The following is a 24,827-nucleotide window of genomic DNA, read 5'->3' as shown; positions in this document are numbered from 1 at the left end:
TTCAGAGATGAGCTCACATCCGGTCTGGATTATAGTCGGATACGAGACCGGATTCCGGACTCCAACACCATTGATCTGAACAACTGGATAGTAGCTCCCTTTGCTGTTCAGCCGTTCAAACTCTGGTGGGCCGATTGGAAGCAATTCCTCTTCTGCAATTCGGCATCGGCATACTGTAACCTCCTGGACCCAGCCAACATCGACCCGAATGCCGAGGTATTTTCCTTAACCGATTTTTACTCCTCTTAATGTGATTGAATACTAATGGTTTTACTCATTTCTTCAAGTCGAGAATCGTACGCCTCCAACACACAGCCGGAGTGGTCGGCTAATAGAGAGTCATCATCTATACACCACTTATCCTCTCATCGGCTATGATGCTCTGTCCGTAGATGTGATCGCTGGCCGATCGAAACAAGTTCAGAAAAGGATCACCAAGAAGACCAGTCGCCGAGTCCGAGCCCGTATAGAATCAGCGGATCCTTCCACGCTCGTATCGGCAGAGACTCCGGCCGCGCCACCCGCTCAGGCCACCAGAGATGATGACACCCAAGTCATCGCACAAGGCCGCATCATTGTTATTGGAGGCCGTTCAGGTAAACCTAAGTTTTATTCCTCCCGATTGTTGTTCCGATATTAACCCTTCTTATCTTAGACTGCACAGAGCATTCCCATGGATACACAACAATCGGCAGCAGCCCAATCGGCCATCGACGCGCCCCCGCTCCCGTCCGTTGAGGTATAGCACTATTCCGCCGATTTCTCCTGATATTTGCATAATATACTTATTCAATTCTTTAATACAGGTCATCGGCACACCAAGTGCTCCTTAACCACCGGTCTTTTCTCAGGGAGCTGGTCCAAGCACCGCGCCGATCGTTGTGGAGTCTTCCTCTTCTGATGAACCCATGGTGCAAGCCCCTGAGCAAGGCGTGACGGCTTCCCAAATGCAACATGAAGAAATTCGCTTCAAAGTGGTAAGTTATATTCCGGCTTTACTCAGCCGATTTGCTTTTACTTCCAGCCGATTCATTTTTCCTTTTTATTGTCTCCAGGAACAAGACACCCCCGACAACAGCCTCTTCTCTTTTGCGGTTGCCCGCTCCGACGATGAAGAAGTCGCTTCCCGCCAAGTCGCCTTGAGTTCCATTCCTGATGACGTCCGAGCCAAACTGGCTAGTATCCGATCCCTCCTTCAAGGGGACATCGGCCGACTAGTAGAAGATGCTTCACCAATTCGGCAGCTCTTCGGTGATGTCAGCGAACGAGTACCAGAAGAGGCGGAGGAAGCCTTGGCGCCGGCGGCATTCATCGAGTCTATGAGGATCCCGGTCTTCAGAGCCCTTCGCCACATGGCCGATCGCGCCAAGCTGGCCAAGACTCGTGAAGAGGAGGACGCGTTCAAGCGTCAAGCTCAAGAGGCGCATCGGCGTATCCATTTTCTGGAGGACTCCCGCCCGGGGATCATCGGTGAGATAGACCGCCTCAAACGTCGGAGGGCGGAGCTTGCTAAGGAGATGGAGCAAGTGACCAAGGCAATCAGTGCCGAAGAGAAAAGGCTCCAAGAACTCCCTTCTGTCATTGCTGATTTGACACGGGAGAGGCAGCGCTTGGCCCACGAGGCCCTAAAACTCCACCGCAGCGCTTCAGAAGTCCCCGGATCGGCGGATGAAGACCAACGGGTCCTGGACTCTGCCGATCAGATCCGACGTCGGGCAATCACGGCTATCGATACCCTTCTGGGTAATCTGTAAAACACTGACTGCTTTGTACGAACATTTACTATTTGCTTTGACCGCCCTTCGCGACGCCCTTTCTATTTATTGCCTTCCTTATTTCCGATGGGACGTATCCTTACCAAATTTCCATGCCTCTTTTTCTTATAAGTACCGGCCTAGGCACTTCCTTCCGAACATACCAGTTTGGCTTTCGGTTTTTATTTCCTTACTCCTCTCGTCGGCGCGACTTTCTGTCATGTCTTCGTCGGCTTCCTCCTCCTCAGTCAACCAGGTGAAACTTTGGCCTCGACTCCCCTTTCTCCTTTTAGATCTTAGGAAGAGGATGCCCTTTTTTAACCTTTCTTTGTTTCAGCCCCAACGTCTTAGCCCTGAGCTCATACGCGTCATTGAGCTCATACACTCTGAGGACCCATTGTCGTCAGAGGATATGGAGCTGATCAGGGCTCACCGTGACGAACTTCGAGACCACGTCACCGCGGAGGCTCGTGTGGTCCTGGAGTTTGTGGAGAGCAATGGTAGCCGGCGCTCTCCAACCGACAGGAGCCATCCGCATCCTCCGCGAGTCGTTCTTGAAGACGCGGCGGCGGGAACTTCGCGCCCGGCCACGGATTGGAGCCATCCTCTCCCTCGTCAAGTTGAAGCGGAGGCTTCAATGAAAGAAATAGAAGAAGAATACCTCCATATTATGAACGAGTTGGATCGGACTGGGAGGGAGCGCAAGAAGAAAAATAATTAGTTATTTGTATTTTTTGTTCTAAGGGCGACTTGTGTTTTGTCGGCCGTGTAACCCATCGCCCATACCGAATGAATTCATCGGCCGATTTGGACGACTATGTGTTTGAACCGTTTTGTATCGGCTGTGTGTGATCGTATTACGGTTAATCTCTTATGCTCCGACCCATATACTGGGGTAGTATCTTTTTAAGTACCTTCCGTTCAGAGCTCTAGTAAATTCTTCTCCCTCTATTGTTTCCAAAATGTAAGCATTCCCTGGAGCACATCTGCCGATTTTATACGGCCCTTCCCATGTAGGGACCACTTTCTGAATTTAGGATCTTTCGACCCAATCGGCAATACTAACTTCCATACTAAGTCCCCAGGGGAGAATTGTTTGACTTTGACCTTCTTATCGTACCACCTGGCTACTTTCTTTTTGTTTTCTTCAATGCTTATCAGAGCTCTCAATCGTTGGCCAGCCAAATCATCAAGTTCCCTTTTCATAAGTGACGAGTAGTCATCGGCCGTTAACTGGTCCTGGAGCGAAATACGCCTCGACCCCGCCCTCGATTCCCATGGTAGTACTGCATCGTGACCGTACACCAACTGATAGGGAGATAACTTGGTAGCCCCATGACAAGCCATCCTGTACGCCCATAAGGCTTCAGTCAAACATAGATGCCACTTCTTTGGCTGTTCTTCGATTTTCCTTTTGATTAACTTGATTATCCCTTTGTTGGAGGATTCGGCCTGACCATTGGCTTGGGCGTAATACGGAGAAGAATTCAACAATTTGATCCCCATATCGGTCGTAAATTCCTCGAATTCCCCCGATGTGAACATTGTTCCTTGATCGTTCGTTATAGTCTGAGGAATGCCGAATCGGTAGACGATGTGATCCCTTACGAAGTCGGCCATGATAGCCGATGTCACGGCTCTTAACGGAATTGCCTCTACCCATTTGGTAAAGTAATCAGTAGCCACCAGAATAAATTTGTACCCTTTGCTTGATGGTGGGTAAATTTGGCCGATAAGGTCTATTCCCCATCCCCTGAACGGCCATGGCTTAATGATAGGATTCATGGCCAATGCGGGTGCACGTTGGACATTTCCGAACTTTTGACAATCCTGACAACCCTTATAATATTTGAAACAGTCTTCGAGGATCGTTGGCCAGTAGTACCCATTATTCCTGATCATCCATTTCATCTTATGGGCCGATTGGTGTGCTCCACATACCCCTTCATGGATTTCTCCCATTAGAGTCTTGGCCTCCTCTGTCCCAAGGCATTTGAGAAGAACTCCATCGATCGTTCGGTAGAACAGGTCGTCTTCGAGCAGTACGTATTTAGTAGCATGAAAACGTACTCGTCGTTCCACCTTTTTAGACGGATCCTTCAGGTAGTTGGCAATTTCTTTACGCCAGTCATCGACCGTGAGTTCTAGAACCATAGCGCCTAGAATTGGCCAATATCCAGATGCGTGCTAGGCGAGTTTGTTGGCATCTTCGTTGCGGTCCCTTGGGATGTGCTCGATTACTGCCGATCTAAATTCTTTTAAGAGCTGTAAGCAATCTTCGTAATAAATTCTTAATACGTCGTCTTTGCATTCGGACCTTCCGGTCAGTTGATCCACAATAAGCATGGAGTCTCCGAAGATTTCGACGGAATCGGCCTTGACTTCCCTTAATAGTTGTAGGCCCTTCAATACAGCTCGGTACTCCGCTTGATTGTTAGTAGCGGCGGTTTCTATCGGCAGAGAAAAATCATAGCTTGCCCCCCTGCCTATCATGGCGTCTATCTTCCGACCGATCATATCGGTCACTTCTGCCCCCCAGCCGATCACGCACGGGAGGGCGCTGGTCATCTTGGTTGCGCCAATTCCTGCTAATCGGTTCTGGCCTTCCGTCTCTGGAGCGAGACCTGTTGAACGGCCGATTGCCACGATATGGACCGTTGCATTCTGGGCAATTATCGGCCTAAGGTAGCCTGAGGTTGTTTTCCCAACAGTGGATGAAGAACGGGCACCTCCAGTGATCTTCGTGTTGTCGCATTGCTTCTTCCCGGGACCTTGAGCGTTCATGCTGACGTTGGTACTTCTGGAGCAGGAACTGGGAAGTAATGCGTGGCTCTTCTGATTCACCATCGTCATCCTCCATCCGCCGCTTCCCTTTGACGTCTTCAGGCGTAGCTTGATTTTTGGGGTCGACGGCGCCACTCTTTTTAGCCGATTCGGACGTCAGCACTTTTGTTTGTAGTGAATTCTTTCCCGTATCAACCATGTTGGTGGGGAAGGGGTGCTGGTCGATCTTCATTGGCTTGGCCGATTTTGTCGGCACTTCAAATTTAAGTCTGCCCTGCTCGATGGCCGACTGTATCTGCTGCCTGAAGATTTTGCACTCATTAGTATCATGGGATGTGGCGTTGTGCCACTTGCAGTACTTCATCTTTTTTAGTTGTTCGGCAGAAGGTATTGTATGATATGGCGAGAGTTTAATCTGTCCTTCCTGGAGGAGAAGGTCGAAGATCTTATCGGCCTTAGTTGTGTCAAAGCCGAACACTTCCGGTTCCTTTTTGCCGAAAGGGCATGATATCGGCTTCTTTCCCTTGATCCACTCCGCAAGTCCGACTTCAACGTCTTCTTCGTCCTCTAATTCTTCCAGGAACGCCACTTTCTTCTGGAAATTCCTCCGTGGATCGAAGGCACGTACCTCCTGTCCAGACAATCGGTGGACAATCTGGCTCAAACTCTCGAACTCCTGTGAGGCATATCTTTCTTTGATGTGGGGCAGAAGGCCTTGAAAAGCTATATCGGCCAACTGCGCGTCGTTTAGAGCCAGGGAGTAGCACTTGTTCCTGATTTCCCGAAACCTCTGTATATACGAGGATATCGGCTCGTCACTTCTTTGCCTGAGGCTGGTCAAATCGGACAGCTTCATCTCATGCACCCCGGCGTAGAAGTATTTGTGGAACTGTCTTTCTAAATCGGCCCATGTGATAATCGAGTTTGGCGGCAATGTCGTGAACCATTGAAAGGCCGAACCAGACAAGGATGATGAGAACAACCGTACCCGTAGGGCATCCTGCGTGGCTGCCTCTCCGCATTGGATGATGAATCTGTTCACGTGCTCTACGATCGAAGTGTCATCCATCCCCGAAAATTTAGTGAAGTCAGGAACTTTATACCGATGGGGGAACGGCAATAGGTCATATGTAGACGGGTATGGTGTTCTGTAGGTATAAGTTTGTACTTTCGGCTTCAAGCCGAATTGTTCTTGCATCACCTCCGCAATACGTGCCGACCAATCTGGCTGTTGCTGGTGAACCGTTGGCTGAGGTATTGGCACGTGCTGGTAAACCGGAGGCGGAACAAACGGAGGCTGATTGAAAGCAGGTGGTATCTGAGTGAAAGCCGGCTGTGTAGTAAAGGTTGGCTGTTTGAATGAGCCACTCGTTTCATCATATAGCATGAGCTCTGCTGTCTTGTTGACCTCCGGAGCGACAGGCTGGTATGGCGGTACGGTCGGCCGAATGGCCGCCTGGAAAGATGCCTGGAATGGAGGGTTTCCTTGACTGGCCGATTGATTCTGACCGGCCGTGGCTGAAGGTGCCCCCCAGGGTGATGGGCTAACTGGAGGGAATGGTGCAGAGGACAGTTGGATGGAGTTATACCCCATAGGAGCTGATGATGAAGAAGCACCTGAACCCCCGATAGAAAATTGGATCAGCTGTGAAACTGAATTCGAATAATTCTGGTTTGGTGGAATCGGCTGAAAATATGCCGGTCCCCTGTATCCTTGAGGTATCCCACCAGTGAAGGAGTTGACAACGGCGTTGTGCACCATATTTGAAAGTACTGGGGACTGATCAACGAAGGCGTGATAAATAGACTGTTGAATCATATCGGACATTTTGTCCGAATCCTCAGAAATTGTGATCTGGCAGGGAGCAGGAAACGGATTTTTCTTGATAGTCACCCCACTTCTGGAGCGACTGAAAGACTTTAGGCAAGCTTTCCGGAACTGCGCCGTATACTTATCCAATTCTTCCTTCTGGTCGTCCTTCAGATCTGCTTCCGTCACCTCAATGACATTATCTTCGGAGACTTCAGCAGCTTTCGACATGATGGCGGTTGTATTTGTCCCACCGGGCGTGCCAAAAGTGTATTGGCGCTAGAAATCGGTCAACCGAATTCCAGCGTCCGACACACGACCCGGGAGAATCTGCTTAACTCCTGTTCGGGTGATTTCCCTGGTGCGGTTAGCGCGGCGTGCCAACCAATCTGACCTGTTGATTGGCAAGGAAGAATACGTGTCAGGTCCAGAAATCACGATCGGCTAAGTTTCCGATCTCGAGAAAGCTTATCAGCGAATCGGCCGATTTGCCGTAATAAAGGAATCGGCTATAAAACAGCCGATCACTGTAGCCTTGTAGATAGAAAACCATTAGAGTAATCGATACAAAGTTATGATAACAACACTAGGAATAGATCTAATCGGCAATAGATGAATTTAATAGCAGAATGTGAAGAGAGCCGAAACTACCGATTCCTAGCTGGATAACTGGTGATAAAACTAGAAAGACAGGTAAAACCTATGATTCTAGCAAATATCGATAACTAGTGAATAAATCTAAACGAAACAACAGCGATACGCCCGAAGTTAAAGCTTAGATATTACTCGATAAGCGGAACTTACAGAATCGGCCGGAGATCAAGCTGATGCAGCCCTGCCAACCCGCACGAACTCGTGAAAGAGAGAAAAGTATTGGCGAAGTCGCCTGCTTGAAAGTAAGTGCGAGGAAAAAGTAGCTTGTTGTATTGATTTTTTGTTGATGATTATAGATTTACAAAGGTAGCTATTTATAGCCCCGTACAGATGACTTCTTAACCGACTAGAATTCTATCCCTAATTCAAACAAAAAACAAATATTTACAAGCACGATTCGTGCTAAGTTGGTTACTCCACGTTTCGTGGGCTGATCTCCCCTTATCCTTTTACGCCTTTCCAAGCCCATACAGGCCCAATTAAACCAACCTCCAAATCGGTCGATTCCTTATCGGCAAAAGGCAACCGATTGGGACCCCGGCACGTTCAATCCGAAGCGAGACAGAAGTCATCGGCCGATCTCGCATTGAAGCACCATTCGACCAATTCCCAACTGTGCTTCTCCGATTCCCTCTCTTCTTGGCGCCGATTTTACTAGTGATGAAATCTGGCGTCAACAATAATCTATATAAGTATTTCGAACTTGGTTGTAAATTAATCTGTGTACCCTATATTTGTAAACTGAAATGACATGTTGTATCATATGTGCTCCCCATCATGTGAGACTTGATGCGTATTGTTTCAATTAATGGAATCGATAGTTAAATCAGGACGCTACCTAATAGACTATCTAGTTATATTGATTGAAGTGCGATTGACTTGTACTTCGTTAATATGATAAGGGTCAGTGAGCTTGAGCCGGTTTAATTGAGGCAGTTCTGAGACAACTGGTACTAGAGCCGAAATATGCAATGGATGTTACTAACAAGGCTATTTTGAGGCTCTCAAAACTTAAAATTCAATTTTAAGTCCTAAAAATGCGTTGGATACGCTAAGAAATTAAGAAGATAGCACATAAGCTGTAGGGATTATAGGGATATGTTATTAAGGTGGCTAACTATTAAAACTAACTTCCAGCATATTTACTTTCTTGCACAACAATGACCCTCTTGTCGGTGAGTGTGATCTGAACGCTAAGCTCAAGTAGTGGCTTACTTGAGCATAGCCTGTATAGCAATATACGGGGTATAAAGATCGTGCAGGTACAACAAGTGAGATGTACCATTGTCCTATAAGGCAATTTATATGGGAAGTGAATACGTTATCACGATAACATATGAAACGTTGCCCATTCAGCGTTGAACATATGGGTGCCATCACTATAGTGGATGGTAATGTGTGTGTTATACGTGGGAAACTGCATATGCGTTACTCGTGTGGTGTAGGACATATGGGGTGTTTGTGAGTGCTGGCACAAAGGGTCCAGTAATGGATATATCCTGTCATCTTGTGTAGATACACTAACAACGATTGCATAATTTAAGACGTGTACAAACCCACTGGTTATTATAGGGAATTATTCTGCTAAGTCCAAGCTATTAGCAATTTCTTAAGTTTTTGTGAGGACGTCCTACGTGCATGCATCATGTCAAAAATCACTCATCTGGGTTGCAGGTTCGCTTAACAACTTAATGCACTACTCACAAAAATTCTTGTCAAATCACCTAAGGTTGTTCTAGCTGTCAAAAATCTATATCACTCTGCTGGTGAGAACTTTTTAAGCTACTAGATGATTTTTACTCCAGAAAAGTTATATACCAAAGTTGTTCCTAATTTAGCAAAGTTTCTGTTGTAAACATTTCATAAGGTTTGACCAAGTAGAACTCCAGTTATAATTAAATTAGTAACTGATCAAAAATTGAATTTTCTTTTACTTTCTTAAGCTCAGTTTTAGCTCGACCTTTTAATAGCAAAGTTGTAGGTAAGACAGTAAATAACATTCTGGTAAAGTTTCATGATTTTTGGATAAGTAAATCTGGAGTTATGCATTTTTCTTGCTGGCAGCAACATTTTTCTTCATCTGTCCATACATTTTGATCAACTTGTGAGCTAAACTCCTTTGATCAATTGTTTTCGTATGGCTGGTCCGGGCAATTCCAATGTCCATGCGGATGAGCAGGGCAAGATGCATTCCGCTCGCCTTCACTTGGGAGGTTTTCCAGCAATCCTATGGAAGACCATACAAAAGTGTGGCTATGCAGAACCTCCGACGTATCGGGACAAACCGCACTTTTGTAATATGAATATAGTTTATAACTTCATTTGCATCTGATAATTGAAGTTAACGAGTAGTTGTCTATGTGGCGATGTAATGATGAGCTGCGCATACGTGCTGATGAGCTGCATCGCTCTACTAAGGATGGCAGGCACTGTGCCAGTGACATCATTTAGGTCTTCTTAGTGATGATCTGTTGTTAGGCATTTTTTTTGACATTCCAATGATTTTACCTTTTCCATTTCCAAAGATTTAGGTCTTCTTAGTGATGATCTGTTGTTAGATTGATTACTACTTTATCATATATGCACCATAAGAGGTCTTGTTTAGAGTTTTATTTTGAATATGTTATGATTTTTCTAATAATATAGCAAACATTCAATATATGGTTGATTGATGTGAGTCATGGTAATGGTTTATGTGGAAGGATGCATGTAAACAAGTATCATAGTTAATTATGATGAAATTTCGATATATCAAGATGTCTTATAGCTATATAAACATCTTGTATGTCATCACTTTTTATATCACGTGCATGCGCACGTGGGGAATGCAGTTTTCAAAACAACAAAATTTGTTGCATCCAAACACCTCATGTTTTCTATAATCAAAATATTAGGTAAATAATAACAATAATGTAAAACTTAAAAAAATACTTTGCATCCAAACAAGTTGTCTACCAGAATGGCTTCGGTGTTTCAGTATTATTCGAAACAACCCTTCGTAGCATCATATCTCGACAGCGGCAGCATATTTTTTATTAATTTCCATAGGAGCTAACGCTGAATTATTGCTGAATATTTTTAGCGTAAAATAAAATTACAATTATCTTGAATTCCTTTCTTTGTCGACTGGTCGGTGTGATTAGCCTTAGGGGCTAAAGAATGATACAGTTTGTACAAATTTACAAGAGCAAGTGAGCAACAAGCTAGGTGTTGTTTCCCAGAAAGAATGTCGTTTCCTATATATACTATGAACCTTGAAGGGATGCGCAGTTCCCATGTAACTTTACAGAGGAATATACTCTTTAGTTTCTCATGCCATGCCTTTTCAGGGACAGGAACTTCCTGCGGTTGCACGTCTTTACAAGATGATCATATCATGGTCTCGAATTTGTCGAGTTTCTTCACTCTTTGCATAGACCTAATCAGTAACGCTAAAAATATGCCTGCACGTTTTTAGTTTGGTTCAGACCAATCAGGCACAGAGGGATGCTTATTTGTTTAGAGAACCAGCTGCTACAGATAGCTTAAATTGAGATTGGTTCTATCACATGGTATGTTTACAGAGCAAGTTTTACCAGCCTATGTACTACTACTATATGGTTAGAAGAAATAAAGGAGCAAAAAGATGTAGAAGGTGAGCTAATAATGATTTTGAGTAGAGAACTTATTTTACGACACAGGAAAGGAAACCTACCTGCACCAATGAAAGAACCGTTTGCAATTATTTGGTTCCCTTGACCGTTCAATGTGACCCCAACGTTCAAGAGAGTACCACCCAAGGCTGTATACATCGTCGCCATCTGAAGCACAGTAGCTTTCCGAGCAGCTCGTTCAGACTGCAAATGCCATTCAGTTCAGAATCAGGCCAAAAAAAAGAAGAAATAAAACTAGTTTTAAGTGCTGTCAGATTCTGGCCAAAGAACATTGAGAAGATGCAAGAACCGATACAAATCATTAGCATACCTCCAGTACTCTGACCCTGAGTTTCAGATCACCTGACTCGAGTTGTCCTACAAAATCTTCAATTCTCTGTATTCTGTAGGGCATTGATATGGTAGAATCACGAGCCTGTCATATATAGAGATGACCATAAGTGGTAACGTTTAGTGTGCTGTACAATGTACCATATAGATGACGGAATGTAAAAACTAACAAACGTGCACCAGCAGATCTGTATGCTTACATCGTTTGCTTGCTTTCTTATCTCCTGGACTAATTCAGGTCCACCTTGTTGTCTCTGCTTCAAGTCTAACAGTTCCTGAAGGTCAAATGTTCAATCAGAATTAGGCAAATATTCGAAAGACAGGGGTTCTGCTTCTATGAACAGAAGGGAACGAAAAACTATATTAGCTGAAATGACAAAAGAAGTGAAAAGCACACCAAGAATACTAAAAGGGATGGTTAACATCTGAATACATTTTTTAAGCCGTACGGACCCCTTTTAGAAAGATATAAGACATCAAGACAAAAGACAACACATGAATGGAATAGTAGGTGTGAGAAAACATGTCCCGGAAAACTGAGGGTTATAACAGGACACTGACCTGTGCATATGGCGCTGCAACTTTGACAAAGGAAAAATCTGGGTCTAATATGTATCCAATGCCTGTCAAATAACATAGTTTGTTAGCTGATAATTTCAGTCATAATTGATGACAGAGAACAAATGAATAACTGGAAGATAAAATTGTGTAGAAATTAGATGGCTAGACACAGATATGTGATTTCCAAGAATTTATATTAAAATGTTTTGACGATAGCTTGTATGATATATTCAGATAGAGGTAGTAAACAACTAAAGATAAACCAGCCAGAACATGATACTGTTTTCTCCCGGCAAGAACATGCTACTGTTTTCTAAGCTATTACATAGGATTTACTAGAATAACTAATGTCTTCCTTCACATGTTGATCAACAATTCTGTGATCATGAGACAAAATCTGGTTTGCAGCTTAGTTTTTCATCAATGAACTAGTATTTAGTTTTTTTTCTATATATGCTAGAAGTTCAGTTGTATTTACTACTGATTTAAAACAAACAATTAGCAAAGCCAGAAAGTCTACGCTGAATGTTTATGTCAAGAGGATTATTTCTACCAAAACATAATGCCACTGCATTCACAATAAGTGATAACTAGCAGAGCAATGCATGAAAGAATATTATCATAATCTCAGGGGTGCCGAGATGGAGAACCTTCAAGAGTAGAGAATGCCCTTATAACAAATGTAAATGTGGATGGAAACCGGAAAGGCTGATCTTGTGCTATCGCAAATAAGTCCTAGAAAAATAAAATGAAGAAACAAAACGGTTACATATTAGCTATTTAAATTTAAGTTAATTATAGAACAAGTGTATCTAAGGACGTGCAACCTCTCCAATTGCAGCCAGAGTCTGTTGCTGATCTGGTGTCTGACTCAACAGATTGTCCAAGAAAAATTGTATGGACCTCCTAACCTACATAACCAAAAGTACAAAAATATTTATATATCATTTGAAACTTCAGTGACCTTCCTAACAATTAAAATACGAACCGGTGAGAGATCTCCTGTTGGCTGGAGAGCTTCCAGATCAATTAGAGCTTTCATAACCTGCAAGAAAGAGATCATGAAGACAGAGAATGCATTGTGTTGAGTGTTGAAAATCTAAATTTCCAGAAAATTATCCAAGGTAAAGTGCTAAGTTAAAAATTAATACTACTAACATGACATTCTCATGAAAAGATTAAGATACCTTGTTTGCATCCTTCTCATACACAGAATAAAACAGGGAGAGTAATCTCTCCCGAGTGAATGATTTTATTTCACCCATCATTCCAAAGTCATAATATATTAGAGAACCATCCTTGTCTACAGCAAGGTTTCCAGGATGAGGATCAGCATGGAAGAATCCAGTCTTCAATATCTGTTTTGAACCCAGTAAGAACAATGTTAGGGCGAAACCATTGCATGTCACATTCGAACATCAAGTTACGAAACATCAACTAACTTGGCATCGAGATTAAATGCAAGGGGAAATATATAAATGTATTCTTGACAAAAGTATGTTATATTGAGATGTTAAACCAAAAATTTTAAACAGTGTGATGGGCACGTGATAAAACATTAAAGGCATGGAGGTCCAAGCAAAATACAAATGACCTAGCAAGAAACAAATGAATGTTCCAAAACCAATAAACTAAAATGGTTTTTTTTGCAAAAAGAAAAGAATAACTAAGAGGAAATTTTAAACTCTATTGAAGACAATTAACATCACAGACTCTAGAACCATTGGATAATAATTCTCCAATTTAAACAAGTCCAACACTGAAAAAATATTCTGACCGGCCACACAGTAACAAATTGAAAAAGGTACGAGGGCATCTAGCACCGGCTCCGTATTAAATTACCATCATAATTCTAAGAGTGTTTTGCAGGTGAAGCCTAAACCACAAACAACAAAATTGAGTTAGAATCAATATAATGAAAGCAAAATATCAACCTGAATTAGGTAAGATTCTATTGCACGCGATGCAATCAGTGAGCGACTATAGCCCTGGCTGTCAAGCACATCCAAATTGTTAATTTTAATACCTGTATAGAAAATAAAAATAAAGTTCAAGGTAAGGGTTGTTGTAACAGACTAATAGCATATACTCCCAAGCTACAACTGAAAAAATAAACATGCTTTAACAGTCCATGTCAGACCGTCATCATATTATTAAAATGAAAAGGTGCCTAGAGTAAACAAAGTTACCAGCAAAACTTGGGCTTATAGGCAATTTCTTTTATAAAAAAACACAGATATTGATATAATATGATTGACATGCATGAAATTGCCAATAGAGGTTGCAGCTCATTCATCTGAACTCATTGTATACAAGTTAACTGGCATAACTATACAATAAGTTGTTAAAAATGGTTGAAGTTAGTCTCAACCTTTTCTGTATCACAAAATAATGGAGATTTAATACCTTGAAAAATTGAATTAAAAGTGTATATTGTGTTTCATCCTTTGCGATATTCTTTTGTTCCTAATTAATTTAGTTACACATTTGAGGAAAAATCATATTTATCATTTACGTGTCCAAATCAAGATAATTTACATCATAAATGGTCATCCAAACATCCGTTCATCCAATATTACTTATGCTAATTTCTATTTCAAGAAATAGTAAGCTCTTACCAGGAACATACTCCAGTGTTAACACCTTTTCAGTTGTGTAGTCCCACATGATAAGCTAAAAAAAGTAGTATAATGACACATCATGTAAGACTTTGAAATTATGGTTAAGAAAATGCAAGGTTTCACTTCAGTGCTCCACCATGACTAGAGTTTAAACATGTTTAGAGCAGATGGGGATAAAAAATATTGATTAGAACTAGTCTTCACTAAACCTTTTATACGGATAAGGATAACTCTGATCTTAACTAAGTACATAGTGCTCCACCATGACTAAACTGGATTACAATATTTTGCAAGACAATAGATAGCCCTCAATGCTTGGACCCACCACTAATCATCACAGACAAGTGGCTTGCCATCTCAGTTCCAGCACTAATACAACATTTTGTAACCTTCATTGTTTGGTAGACAAAACTATAGCCATAGCATTGCCCCCATCATGGAAAATTCAATGAGATGCTGTATCTGGTCATTCTGGTCTGTTTTTCTGGGAATAATCTCACTTTGGTTGATTATGATAACTACAATTACGAGTTGTTAGTATAATAGTGGTAGGGCACTGAATCAAAACCTTAAAATGAATTGCATTATGAGGTCCAGGAAACTTACTGGCACGCGAACCCACTTTATATTTCTGAAATCCCGTCGAAACCTGTCCGCATTCTTTCCTTCATTGATGTAATCAATTTCTTCATACAAAATTCTGAAATTGCGGACATCAGGAGAATGAAGTTTTTATGTAAAACCAATTTCCAAAGAAACATAAGCCTCTAATTAGACATGTTGCAATCTATTCTCCATTTTGCTGACATACATGTTTTACCATATAAGTCAACAACTATCAAGAGTCATATTCATATATAACACATATAATATATCCAAGATTACTATCTATGTACTTACTTGGAACATTCCTCATAAATACCGATCCAGTCCCTTGAAGGGCCTCCAAACGTTTCACTTCTTTGAAAATACTCAGCTACTAGCTTTAAGTTCCCTGCAAGAATCCAAAGGGAAAAGATTTACCATGATTAGCTCATTGGTATTATCTAGACATTAATTAAGTATTTCATATATATGGTGTTTAAATCCTTTTCTAAGAAACCATGAGCATGAACATTAATATTATTATTACAATTTTGCAAACTGGTGTGCAAAGAAAAAAAAGGAAAAAGTAAAACGTTAAATCCAACTTCTGTTTTGGATAAAAGACAAAACTCCAATCAAATAGGCTGGAATTAAAAGAATAGCATGCATTAAACATTTACTTGTCTGTTTCTCTAAAGCAATAGTTCTCTTTTCAAGGACATCATTAATTGGTATATATCTTACTTAGGTCAATGTCAAAAAGTTTTTTGAGCCCTGGACGCTGAACTTTCACTGCAACTCTTTCACCGTTATGGAGCACCGCACGATGTACCTGAATATAAGACACAGAGCAATGTGGAAGTAGAAATCAGAAAATGCAGCACAAATATCATCTAGGGCATTGAATTTAATAAACTGTCCCAAGTAAGCATCATTAAGGCCAATAATGTAATATTATCAGTTTTGTTTTGCCACAGAACAGAAATGCATCAAGTGAAAACTGTTACCAATGATAAACAAAGGAATAGACAGATACAGATGTGAAGAGGGGCTAAATGACACATTTCCTTCTAAGTGCTGCAAGAGGAGCTAAATCACGATGAAGCTAGTTTCCGCAGGATTTAAACAAATCAGGGAAAGGGAATAGAAAAAGGATTGCATAATATGTTTATGCTATGCTGAGTATGCAACGGTACTGGTTAGAAAAATGCAGATGATGATAAAGTTTAGGATTAAACACCTGACCAAGACTTGCTGCTGCTATTGGACGCTCTTGAAATTCTTTATACACAACATCAATGGAACAGCCCATTTCCTTTTCTATGAAAGCTTTTGCTTTCTCGGGAGAGAATGCAGGTACTCTATCCTGCATAAAAGCAGAGAAAAGGTATACATCATGAGACTATACATGGTTCGTATAAACTCCTTTGGTTGTTAGTCAGTCCAATACAAAAGTTGTGTCCATCATTGATGATGGATCATTTCGAATTAATGTTCAGTTTATCAGATAGTTTCAACAAAACCATCACTAGGAAGACGGAAAAGAAGGGACAAGTAAATCATGTCAGCATAAGGAAAAGAACATACCAATTAATCGTGAAAGAAACATATGCCGATATAGGCAAGCAAAGTACCTGCAGTTTTGCAAGCTCATCGACAAATTCTTGTGGGAATAAATCAGATCGTGTGGAGGATAACTGTCCAAGCTTAATAAATGTTGGGCCAAGCTGTAATACTTGTTCTCTTAACCATGAAGCAGTTTTCCGTCTTCGATCTTTCTGCAAGATGTAAGCCACACTTTAGACCATATGTACAGCAGACAACAAATCCTTTCTTTTTGCAGCCCCAAGTGATGCGACTCATCATGCTTTCACACCACTACAAACAGATAGAACAATCATTGGAAACTGGAGGTGACTGGTCAACACAGAATATTTTCCTTTTCTGACTTCTTTGAAATAACAATGCTACTGACTCAGATTTTTTTTCTCTTGAAGGAACATGACTCAATTGTTTATCAATATCATAAAAATATACCTGCTTTTCTTCAGAGAACCCACCAGGATAGGCCCATTTTGCATTGTCAAATAGCACACGAACTCGAAAAGAAAGCACAAAAGACCATATATCTATGCTCCTCTGCACAGAGTTGTAATTATCTTTTGCCCAGCTGAATCCCTCATCAGAAGGCAAAACCTTCAGTTCCTCTTGAAAGGGATCATCGTTGAACCTTGTGTGCTTCTGTGTCTTGACAAGAGAGGACATCTTGCTGCCTTTCACCAAACTAGTACCATTTACAGCCATCTTCGGAGTACCATTAATGACCACTTTGGTTGAGCCATTGATAATGGACTTTGCAGAACCGTTAATGGGAGCCTTGGTTGAACCATTGACAGTTCCATTTGGAGAACCATTGACCGTCCCTGATCTTACAAGGCCACCACCATTAGTCCTCCTCAACTCAGTTGTTGGGACCATCTTTGTTGCCCGGCCATTAGTACCATACTTCCCAGATTCCGCCCGGAATTTTGGGGCCCTCTTAACCAAGAATTTCTCATTCTTTGGTGCCCCATACCTTGGGAGCTTCACACTAGAGATTGATGCTGAGAAACTAAGATCAGGCACCATCATCGCTATGGGTACTACCAATCTGAAGCCCCTGTCAACAGAACCACCACCCATTAGCATAAGCACAGCATAACAAAATAAATGCCACCTATCAAGAAACTATTACCCAAAAAATGCCCGTCTAGCAATTCTGACAGAAAACGAGTGTCCTCAATTACACTAACAAAATTGCCCCTTCTCAAAAGTACATCGATACAAAATTTATCAAGCAAAGAAACAAAAATCACAAGAGCAATCCACACGCAGCAATCAATCTTGTTGGTTCCTCCTATCCTTACCACCAAGAAACAAAACCCCCCACTGAAGCATCCAATCAAGAACCCGAAACTATCACAGAATTATCCATTAGCGGAACCAATTCCATGTACGGCGCCGATCCACACGAGCAGATTTTGAAAGGTATGGTAAACTAAAAGGCTAATAGTAATAATACCGAACAAGAAAAGAAATGAGTGGATGCGGAGGACTGAGAGTCGTGCAAGAAGGGGTTACCTCAGGTGGGCTCCCAGTTTCTTTGGTCCGTCGGGGGAGGAGTGGAGACTGGAGAGGAGATGGGGGCTGGGGGCGGCCAAGGAGGACTGATGAGGGGAGAAGCCGAGAAGGAAGGGAACAGGTGGAGTACGCGCTCCTCAACTGCTGGGAAGGAGACACTAGAGAGGAAGTGGAGCGGAAAACGAGAGGAGGCACGAGGAGAATTTTATACGGTTATACAATATACATAGTGGGGGCTCTTTAAGATCAACCCCTTTACTTTTCAATTATTATACCAACGCAGCCCAGGTGATATTCCTTGATTCCTACTGAGGGTAGAAAAAAACCTACTCTACTTCCTGATCAAGGGGGTGTTTGGAGGGGTGCTAAACTTTAGCCCTCCCATTTTATCTAGATTTTAGCCCCTCCTTGTCAAACAGGAGGGCTAAAAGAGGTAGGCTAAACTTTAGCCCCCCATAATCCATTAGCCCCTTCAAGGAGTGTTAAAATGGATAAAAGTGGTCCCCCAAGACACTTTTCCACCCCCTGCCCCCTTTCTTCTCTCCTCTCCACGCGACACCCTTCTCCCCCACGACACCCCCGCCGCCTCCATGCCTTCGCCGCCTCCGGCCGGCTCTTGCGGCCTCCGCCGACCCCACTGCCTCCGGCCGGCCCCCACCGCCTCGGGGCGGCCTCCGCCAATCTCGCCGCCTCCAGCCGGCCCCCGCCGCCTCGGGGCAGCCTCCGCCGGTCCCACCACTTCCAGCCGACCCCCAGGCCTCCGCTGGCTCCACCGCCTCCGGCCAGCCCCTGCCGCTGCATCCGTCGAGCCCCGCCGCCCAAGCCGCCTCCGCCTGGATCCGCTTCCGCTCTGGCTGCCCCACGCCCTTCTCTCTCCTCTGTTGCAGCGTAGCGGTAGCAGGGCACGAGACCCGTCTGCGCCTCGACACGCTCGGAGCGCGAGAACCAGCGAGCACCAGGAATTTCGGCACCAGGAGCACCAACGGCAGATCTCGCGAACGGTGTAGAGGAGTTGAGAAGGAAGAAGAGGGGTAAAGGAGAGAGAGAAAGTAGGGGTAAATGAGTCTTTTATCAACACATGTGCTAAATTTTAGCCTCCTTCCTAAACACCCAAAGGGCTAAAGTTTAGCACTGCATTTGAGTGGGCTAAACTTTAGCCCTTTCCTCCCAAACAGGATCCAAGACTGGTCAAGAGTGTACTATCTTTTAGGTCCCGTTTGGATACCCTACTAAAGTTTATCACCTGTTACATCGGATGTTTGATACTAATTAGGAGTATTAAATATAGGCTAATTACAAAACTAATTGCACAGATGGAGTCTAATTCGTGAGACAAATCTATTAAACCTAATTAGTCCATGATTTGACAATGTGGTGCGTATCCATGATTTGACAATGTGATGCTACAGTAACCATTTGCTAATGATGGATTAATTAGGCTTAATAGATTCATCTCGCGAATTAGCACAGGGGTTCTGCAATTAGTTTTATAATTAGCTCATGTTTAGTCCTCCTAATTAGCATCCGAACATCCGATGTGACACCGCTAAAGTTTAGCACCTAGTATCCCAACATCCAAAAAAAATCAAAAGTGTACTGAGCACAAATATTGTATTGTTATGTCTACTGTAGCCATGTTTTTCCTTTTTTATCGAAGTCAGTAGGTCCCCTACCTATTTTTTTATAATATTTTTTTATTCCAGACCTGTTTAATTTGTTCCAGTCGAATTTGAGCCTGCTGATGCTACAAAGGTGCTCTACACTGGACTAGAGGCCATTCCGCATCTGTATTTTTTCTTGTCCTGCCTCCTTTAATTTTAACTAGATATATAAAAAGTTATCTCTGTATCAAACACTTGAAACTTTCCACCACTTTATTTATTTATAAATACTTGCTGAAACATAGTTTTACCCCTTAATATTCTAGAAAGTGGCTCATCTTGATAATCATGTCAAAGTTGTCAAGTGTTTAGATACGATATAGGAGCGCGCGTATATATGAGTATACTAAATGCAACATACAAGTCCGATTGTTCCTAAAAAATAATAAGATGCTCACTAGACAAAAAAAATAAAAAGTTAATAAAAGGTTCATGCAACAGGTGGACACGGAGACGCGCGTCGCAAGAGTAGAAGAGCAACGGGAGGCCAAGTGGAGAACGAGACCAGAGAAAGAAAATTCAGGTAACCATTGACTACCGGAGGCGGTGGACGCGAGCAGGGACAAGCGGTCACCCACTGGCCGCCGGCACGACGGCGAGAGAAGGTGGAGGCGTGGGGCTACGGAACTGCCATCGTGCGCAAGACGACGCGCGGGATGCCGGGATGGCAGCGTGTGGCTGCCGCCTGCCGGCGGGCTGCGGAGGCGGCACAGAGGGCGGAACCTCGAGGTGCTCCGGTGTCTTCCAGTCCAATTCGGGAGGCCGGCGTGGGGTCGGCGGGGTAGGATTTTTCGTGGGAGCGTTGTCGCTGATCGCTACGTACTATGTGCTGCTTCCATGTCTGTCAAGTGATTGGCTGTGGTGGAGATCGGTGATACGTTTCCACGACTGGAGGAGGAGGCCCTGCTTGTCACGGGCTCACTAAAAAGCATCGCTGGTACTATAGTGGGATGATTTGATTTGTCTGGCCACAATGGCACATGTCCGACGTGTGAAGGTACGTCATAGTCAGGTGATAACGTATCTGGCGATGCAAATTTTACATATCTCATCTTTGCGGACGGGATCCCATTTCCCATTTCATGCTTTGTACAAGACCTCCTAAGAGGTAGAGGGCGCGACCCATTATCTTACTATTACTAATTAGCAGACCTGAGCATTCGGTTTGGTTCAGTTCCTCGATTCCTGCATAACTTCCGTTCTCAGAAAACAGGAGCTGATTGGTTCTTTCAAAAAATGAGAACTGAATAAATTCGGTTTCGATTCTTTGGTTCAGTTCTGGTTATAACCGAAAAACCGAACAGCACACAAAATCATGATAACAGCATGTTCAATAGCAAATTTTGACAGCATTTCAGCAGGATTGCATACAAAACCACAGTGACAAATATAGTACACAAATATAATAGTCAAACAGAGTAACAAATACATAAATAGAGTTCTAAAGCAAGGATCAGCATTCAGCAAGATAGCACAGAACAAATCAAATATGTCAGCAAAATACTTACACTGCAAGAGGCAATGGATGTAGCCGTCTTGGTGCTGTGCGGACTGTGTAACGTCGGAGGCTGGAGCAGGGAATAGGCAGCCGACTGTGGACAACTCGTCGCGCCGCGCGCCACTGAGACCGCGAGGGCTTCCTTGTGAGCTTGGGCTGTGGCGGCTGGCCGGGATCCCATAGGGCAGCCGGGCAGGGCCGCAGGGGGGACGCCGGGAGGGTGCGTCGGGGCAGGTGCGCGTGGGTGGGGAGGCGGCCGCGTGGGTGGGGGTTGGGGAGGCCGGGAGATCGGGGTTGGCTACTAGCTAGGGTTCCAATTCCAAAGTGAAAGCGCACATGATCGGGGACTTGAGGTCGGCACGGGTCAAGCACTCAAGCGGAGCCTTATTGCCTTACTGGGCCTCCAAATATTCTCGGTACTTCGGTTATTTTGGTTAACCGAGGTATGAAACTGATTTACCGATTAAAGTTCGGTTTCTAAGAACTGCTAACCGAACAGGTACCAAAATTTCGGTTCTCGGTTAGTTCGATTCGGTTCTCGGTTAGTTCGATTCGGTTCTCAGTAAAATTTTCCCAGTCTTACTAATTTGAGGCTCCTTTTGAAACCTTCACGTGAAGCAATATAGGATCCTAGGTGGACACTTTAGAAAAAGAAAGAAATCCTAGAAATTCTTGCAAAAAATCAAAACATCTAGTTGATGGCTCCTTTTGAAACCTCCACGTAAAACCACATAGGATTTTAGGTGGACACTCTAAAAAAAGAGAGAAATCCTATAAATTCTCTCAAAAAAACAGCTCTCATCATTATAACCATTGGATTAACTATGTCTTCTAAAAAATTACTCACACCTGCCATTATAAAAATAATATAAAGTAACCTTAAATCTGTGTCTAAATTACCCACTTGTGCCATTGTGAAAATAATCTCACTACTGGGAAAGGAAAGCCCCATTAGTACCGGTTGGGAACCCCCTTTAGTATCGGTTGCGCAATCAGTATTGCTAGTTCGGTACTAAAGCGCGTGCGCGGGGGGGGGGGGGGGGGGGGGAGGGCTTAGGGTACTAAAAAATAAAAAATAGAAATCCCACCATCGGGCCCGCCCTCCTCGGCCCCGCTGCTCCTGCCGCCCGCCGCTGCCGCTACCACCTCACCTCGCCTCGCCGCTGCTCCTGACTGCTAGTAAGGGGCGAGAGGAGGGGGAAGGGGAGGGGAGGTAGAGGTAGAGGAGGAGAGGAAGGAGGTGCTGAGAGAGGAGAGAGAGATAGAGGAGGGGGGAGGTGGATGGATAAGAAGCGACCGGGAGCGGGTAGTGGGGGGATGGATAAGACGGCGGATGGGAGCTCTTTAGGTCACCTATTAGTACTGGTGGAGGCTCCACCCGGTACTAATGTGCCTTAAGGTTTTAGTACCAGGTGGAGGTTCCACCCGGTACTAATGGGTGATCTTAGTACCGGTTGGAACCCCCAACCGGTACTAAAAGGGGTCATAGGGGACTCCTAAGGTACTATCTATTAGACCCGGTACTACTTTTTTAGATAGAATCCTCAATGAGTGGCAGTACCGGGTCAAAAACTAACCGGCACTAATGTAGTGGATGAAAGGTCCATTCCCTAGTGTGTTTTCTCTTTTAGTTAAGATCAGATTGAAATGCAAGTAGGTCGATGGGATTGGACTGAATACTGATGTTGTCATTTGGAATGCAGATGAAAAATTAAACCGCGAGGACACAATTCCACCCTACTACTTGATTTGTTGTTGTGCCACTGATGCTGAAGATCCCCCTGAGCCTCTCAAAAAGCTGCTGGAATGATCGATATCACATTCTCTGTGGACTTGGGCAGCTTCGGCATCGCTGTTGCTCAAGGCCAATGTCTGTTGTTCAGAGACACCAGGAACAGCAGCTGCCAGATCAAAGCTTCACTCATGAGAACAAACGAGCTGCCCCTAACCTGCTGACTATATGCACCTACCGGTGGCTATGGATTGATCCGACTTGGAGGTGCTGTAGCTCACCGGTGACAAAATGATGCATGAATGGTCATACAAAATGATGCGTGGGAGCTCGATTTCAATGTTGTTAACATATTACTACTTCGAGCTTGAAGACTTGTGCATTGCTACGCCAGTGCTTCGAGCGACATCCTCAGGAAGATAAATGAGCAAGAGTCGATCTTTCAAAAAAAAAGAGTTGTCTAAGCCAACTGCGGGTCTGTTTGGATGCGACGTCATAAACTTAATTTTAGGACATGTCACATCGGATGTTTAGATACTAATTAGAAGTATTAAAGATAATCTAATTACAAAACTAACTACACAGATGGAGTCTAATTTGCGAGACGAATCTATTAAGCCTAATTAGTCCATGATTTGACAATGTGGTGCTACAGTAACCATTTGCTAATGATGGATGAATTAGGCTTAATAGATTCGTCTCGCGAATTAGTATAGTGGTTCTGCAGTTAGTTTTATAATTAACTCATATTTAATCATTCGATGTGACCCCTTGGTACCATGTATCAAACACCCCTGCCACTGCTGCACTCATTTTCTGCAGAGCGTACGTGTCAACATGTGTAGGTTGTCAGACGCACCGAAATGTGGGTTTCATGCCAACGTTAGGTACGCAGAGGATGCACAGCCTCAACGATCCGCCCTTCATGGTACTTTATATTTTGTATCGATATAAGTGCATGCTTCAATGTCTTCTAACTTATTTTCTCAATTATTCTAGATCTACATACAGCTTACAGCGATTCCATTCCATATTACATGTATTGTGTGTATTCTGGCTTCATTTACACTCAAGTATTTCTATGGCCTCAACATGGCCCATTCTTGGTTTGAAAACCTTAGCCGTATTATTGTTCTTTATTTTGATGCATGTTGTATGCATGTGTGAAACTGTGGATATGAGTTATTTGCCTCTTATTGAAAAAGGACTTTAACAAGGATAATGCAAACATATAAACACTACAAGAAACCTGTTAATCTGTTACGAAAAAAATTTATCACTGGTCGCTGAAAACCCGTCATAAAGCAGCATCTGTGACGATTTCAGATAACGTCATGTATTGAGCGTCACAGATTAACTCAGGTGATTTATCTTCACAGATCAGCACAATCTATGATGTTTTTAAACTGTCACAAACCGCCCTCAGGCCCGTGCAACCCAACCCAGGCCCAATGTTTTGTGACGAAAATAAACGTCACAGATGGTTGCCACGTGGCGGCCAACATGGCTGGTGACGTGTATAATGATGATGACATGGCTGGTGACGTGGGTGATGACGTGGCTAGTGACGTGGACGATGACATGGCTGGTGACATGGACGATGATGTGGGCCCATTTGCGACCCATTTGTTAATGGGCCCCTTTTGAACTGGGCCACTAACATGGGCCATTTTTCAGCCCACTATATTTCCACTCAGATTCAAACCCACTATCAACCCATGATACAGAATGATCATTTCAGGCCACAATACATACAAAATTTATGAACTAACATACCAAAATTATAGCTTCAAATCAGAAATGTCGACCATACATTTCCGAGCCCACCAGAAGATCTGTACAGACCCACTCAAGGGGACGTACTCGAGATATATCAGGACATGAAGACTACGCTACAGGGCAACGTAGGCTACATGAAACTCCTGAAGGACTAGTCGGAATACAAGGAAACTACTCTGCCGAGTTAGAGTAGGACTCCGTAGAGTGCTCTTGTACCAAAGACTACCCTGTAACCTTGTTCCCCCGATATATAAGGGCAGGCAGGGACCACCTCAAAAAGAGTTC

The 24,827-nt window shown here is 43.4% G+C and overlaps 1 protein-coding gene across 3 annotated transcripts; it reads right to left on the bottom strand.

Annotated features, from left to right (window-relative positions):
* Positions 1-7,249: 7,249 nt before the first annotated feature.
* Positions 7,250-18,061, bottom strand: LOC117844873 (protein ACTIVITY OF BC1 COMPLEX KINASE 7, chloroplastic). Of its 3 annotated transcripts, none has more exons than XM_034725693.2 (18): positions 17,873-18,061; positions 16,790-17,411; positions 16,387-16,530; positions 15,993-16,118; positions 15,497-15,584; positions 15,068-15,161; positions 14,774-14,867; positions 14,165-14,219; positions 13,481-13,572; positions 12,734-12,904; positions 12,535-12,591; positions 12,374-12,457; positions 12,197-12,281; positions 11,547-11,608; positions 11,186-11,260; positions 10,966-11,070; positions 10,697-10,838; positions 7,250-7,669 (listed from the first exon to the last, which is right to left on the bottom strand). In XM_034725693.2, exons 2-18 carry the CDS (start codon positions 17,381-17,383, stop codon positions 7,482-7,484), a joined length of 2,256 nt encoding a protein of 751 aa, XP_034581584.1. In that variant the 5' UTR covers positions 17,384-17,411; positions 17,873-18,061; the 3' UTR covers positions 7,250-7,481. The 3 variants fall into 3 exon arrangements, with proteins under 3 accessions (XP_034581584.1, XP_034581586.1, XP_034581587.1); XM_034725695.2 differs by lacking the exon at positions 17,873-18,061 and adding an exon at positions 17,659-17,816; XM_034725696.2 differs by lacking the exon at positions 7,250-7,669 and adding an exon at positions 10,055-10,445 and having other exon boundaries at positions 17,873-18,058.
* Between the last annotated feature and the right edge of the window lie 6,766 nt (positions 18,062-24,827).

The sequence above is a fragment of the Setaria viridis genome, chromosome 2 (genome assembly GCF_005286985.2).
Source record: "Setaria viridis chromosome 2, Setaria_viridis_v4.0, whole genome shotgun sequence".
Taxonomy (NCBI): Eukaryota; Viridiplantae; Streptophyta; class Magnoliopsida; order Poales; family Poaceae; genus Setaria; species Setaria viridis.
The sequence above is the reverse complement of the archived record's forward strand: the minus strand, read 5'-3'. Positions and strand labels throughout refer to the sequence as shown.